The sequence below is a fragment of the Adiantum capillus-veneris genome, chromosome 3 (genome assembly GCF_014529385.1).
Source record: "Adiantum capillus-veneris isolate H3 chromosome 3, ASM1452938v2, whole genome shotgun sequence".
Classification (NCBI taxonomy): Eukaryota; Viridiplantae; Streptophyta; class Polypodiopsida; order Polypodiales; family Pteridaceae; genus Adiantum; species Adiantum capillus-veneris.
Window position 1 is genome coordinate 9285065 of NC_140933.1, and position 4257 is coordinate 9289321.

At 38.6% G+C, this 4257-nt stretch overlaps 1 protein-coding gene across 1 annotated transcript; it reads right to left on the reverse strand.

Moving 5' to 3' along the window:
* Window positions 1-2888: 2888 nt before the first annotated feature.
* Window positions 2889-3257, reverse strand: LOC147460482 (uncharacterized). Its single transcript, XM_086503094.1, has one exon. It carries the CDS (start codon window positions 3255-3257, stop codon window positions 2889-2891), a length of 369 nt encoding a protein of 122 aa, XP_086359220.1.
* Window positions 3258-4257: the final 1000 nt, after the last annotated feature.

Here is a 4257-nt window from a genome sequence, read left to right on the forward strand (position 1 = left end):
CCAAGCGGCATAGCTTCTTCTATGTCCTCTCCTTTTATGCCTTTGTGGAGGAGGAGGAGAAGATCCGCTGCCTTCATCAGAAGAGGATGAAGATGAGAAGAGGGTGATCTCTTCCTTGTCTTTGCATTCCTTTTATTTCTCCTCTCTCGCTTTTTGTCTTGAAGAGAGGGTGGAGGCCTCTTCCTCTTGGGAGGTGTTGGTGATCTCCGTGGTTTCCGTGGTCTCCGTCCTCGAAGAGCCAGATCTTCATCATGGGATGGACTAGAGGTATCACCCACGCCCTCCAATGGAGCTTGATGATCTTTATCATTCCTTTGCCTTCCATCTTTGCCTCTTTGCTCTTGGAGCATAGGCTGATTTTTCTCTCTTTCTCCCATTGGAATTTCTCTTTTGGAGGTCTCACAAGGAGCCCCCACAAAAATTCCATCATTTTGGAGCATGGCGAGCATGTTCTTGGCTTGAAATTGGGCTCGAACTTTGGCTTGAAGAGCGTTGTTGCTCATAGCCTCTTGGAGCCTACTCATGAGATTGCCAACAAACATTACACCTTCATTAGTAACATCAACATTCATTCTACTCTCATTATTATCACTAGCCATGATAATAAATTTTTGTGTATGCTAATTCCTTGTGATCTCAAATCCTAGTTGCTACTTCTCTTCACTCTTGAAAAGTATCTGTCAACAATTCACACACTTGGTTTAGCACTTTGTTGATTGCAAAAAGTAGAGGAGATGGTTTAACAGTGCTAAGGGAGCGTTGATTCCTGTTGTGCTTTCTAATAGCTCAATAATGGTTAAGCCATTGGCAAGCCCCGAAGGACTCCATTATTAAGACTTAACACCATAAGTGTAACAGTACTATAAGCGCATGGTTGTCCTAACTTCTAGTCTCCTAGAGGTTCCAATCATATCTCCCTCATTACTACGATAACTCATACTTGGTACTCTCTCAACCATAAGGATAGGCAATGCTTGCTCGGATGAAGTATCTGAAAATACCTTTTCTTGAATGGTTGATAAGTGCTCTAGGTTGGCCTAATTGATGCTATCTTCAATAGACACACAACTAGCTTGATCTCTAGGGGTCTTTGCCTTGATCTAAACAATGCTCATGATCTCAGAAACATGAACAAACAAATGGATGAACCCTAACTTGTTACTTGGAATTCGTGGGAAACCTCAGTAGCTCCAATCTCTTTTCAACTTCACGTGTGCAGGGCTCTTATCTTTACAAAGCTCCACACAAAACTAAAGCACTATTGGGCTATGTTAGAATAATAGCCTAATTATACACGATTTCTATAACCCACAAGACGTTACACATAATTCACTTGATTCCAAGGCTAACTATGATGTACAAGGCTTGAACTTGTGCTTTTGGCTCTCTAAAAAAAAATCATGATTTTTTCCAGCCTCTGTGTTTTTGGGCTGGGTTTTCACTCCATTTTTGTCACAACATGCAATACACTTTTATGGATCATGTACAAATCCCAATTTCATGCATTTCATATGGTGTCTAGCATCAACTTAACCAAACTTTCATCGACTTATTGATTAGGATTTGGTATAGCGTCATGCAAAAAAACCCAATTTCAATTTCAACTTGATAAGTGTGATCCTTGTAGCAACAAAGTTTTCCTTTGGTCCAAATCTTGGTAAAAAATTCTCTCTCTAGTAGGTAGTCAAGAAAAAAACATGATGTTTTCTTTGCTCCCCTACTTCTGGCAATGTTCTTTGCACTTTTCCAGTTCTCAAGTCTGTTTACCTCTACCCTCACCAATTTTAATACTATATGTCCTACTGGTTTGAGTTTAATCCAAATTTTAGCAATTTCTCCAAGTCTTAAAACTAGGGTTTGACCATACACACAAACTATATGTCCAAACTCACTTTTACATTGGTGGTTTGGTTCATTGAGTTAGGAGTACCCTTGACCTAGATTTTGTTAACTATTGACACTTCAAGCAAATGGATGGAGAATAAATCGTAACTTTTTTGGGATCTCCCCACATGTGCCTTTTTTTTCCCTCTTTGCAACTCTTGCGCCTCTATCGCACTCTCTTATTTACATTGAATGACCTGTAACCTCTTTTGACCTTGTGAAGTGGAGTCAACAAGTGTTTGACCTACCTGACACCAAGTCACTTGGTTCTAGCATCCAAAATATACCATTATTTAAACAAGTGCCTAAACAAACATGTCAAACACTCTCGTCAGTTCAATTATGCAAAATTTCCTCTAATCAACACTAATGGAAAAAATAGCGATTTTTTCTCAAAGAGAATGATGACCAACTTTTTGAATTTTCTCTCTAGTGTTGTGTCCTCACACACTCTTGTGCATGCAAGTTATGCCTTAAAATCCCAACTTAAGATGATGTGTATCACTCTCTCATATTTTGTACTAATTTTGAATCCCAAAACACTTTTATGGTCTTTTTAACTGATTCCATATCCAAAATGATTGTGAATTTCCATTAGACTTCTTCCACTTATCCTACTCCTATAGAAAAACAAATACAATACAAAGACAAATGTCTAATGAGTTTCCTAGATCCTAAAATGTCTATTTTACATTTATTTGCATTTTGGCCTAACGCAAACTCTCCAACCACTCTACTCACTAGACCCTCACGCTACTCTTCCAAATCACTTCTTACACCAAAACCTAAGAATTGAACTCCCTCGATAAGAAGCTCCATATTCCATTATTCCCTTGCATTGACTTGGGCAAACCAAAGATAAAATCCACGACAATACTTTCCCAAGGCCCATCGGGAATATGTAAAGATTGTAATAGACCAAAAGATTTGTGTCTATTATACTTGACCTTTTGACATGTTACACGTTTGGAGATGTAATCATTTACATCTTGCCGCATGGTTAGCTAATAGAAATATAACTCCATAGCTTGGATTGTTGGTTGAGCACTTCTATGACCTGCATAAGGAGGCTTATGACAGTCTTGCATTACCTTATCCTTGAGAGTCTTGGTGATGCATAGGCATGAGCCAAACATCAGAAACCCATCCTTGATGGAATAAGGAGAAACTTGAATTCCTTGCTCAACTTGTTCATAAATAGAAGCAAAGTCAGTATTGCTCTTGTAATCATTAATCACTGATGTGAAGTCCTTATGATAAGCAATACTAACTACATTCACCCTGGGCCTTTGAGACAAAGCATCTGCCACACGATTTTGCTTCCCTACTACATGTGCATATGAAAATGGAATTGTGAGAGAAAAATAGCCCATCTCATTTGCTTCTCGCTTAATTTTGTTTGTGTCATAAAGTACCTAAGACTTTGATGATTTGTTTGCAAATAAAAGATGTGCCAAGCAAATAATACTTCCACAACTCTAGAGCATGTATAGGGGTTGATAGCTCCTTTTCATAAATTCCAAGCACATTTTCTTGGTCATTAAGCCTTCTGCTTTCATATGCAAGTGGATGGCCATCTTGTAAGAGAACAACCCCTAGACTGTCTCCACAAGCATCACAATGTACTTCAAAATGCTTAGGTCAGGCAATTTCTAAAGAGGTCATTAATAGCTTATGCTTGAGCATTTGAAATGCCTTCTCTTATTTTTTCGTCCACCGAAACATACCTTCTTTTTAGTTAAGTCGTGGAGAGGACCTGTGATCACTGAGAACTTCTCTATAAATCTATGGTAATAGGCACACATGCCTATACAACTTCGTAGCTCATGTAGATTTCTTGGCTGAGGCCAATATTCCTCAATGACTTTCAGCTTCTTAGGATCCATCTTGTTACCATCCTTGAAATTATATGACCAAGGTAGTGTATCTCTTGTAAGAAGAAGCTACTCTTTTTACTATTGATGAAGAGCTTGTTGCAATGCAACTCTTCAAACACTTTTCTTAAATGTTCCTTATGTTCTTCAAGTGTCTTGAAGAAGACAATAATGCCATCAAAGAACACTCCTGTGAGAGAATGGTATGGTCTAAATATCCTATCCATCATTCTATTGAATGTGGCAGGAGCATTTGTTAGACCAAATGGCATAACAAGGAACTCGTATAATCCAAAAGTGGTCCAAAAGACCATCTTATGGATATCTTCAGGGACTATCCTTATCTGGTGATAGCCACTCTTTAGATCAATCCTACTGTAATAGGAAGATCCTTGAAGCCTATCAAAGATGTCTTCAATCCTTGGGACCGAAAATCTGTTCTTAATAGTGGTCTTGTTTAGTGCACGATAGTCCACACACATACGATATGAGCCATCAT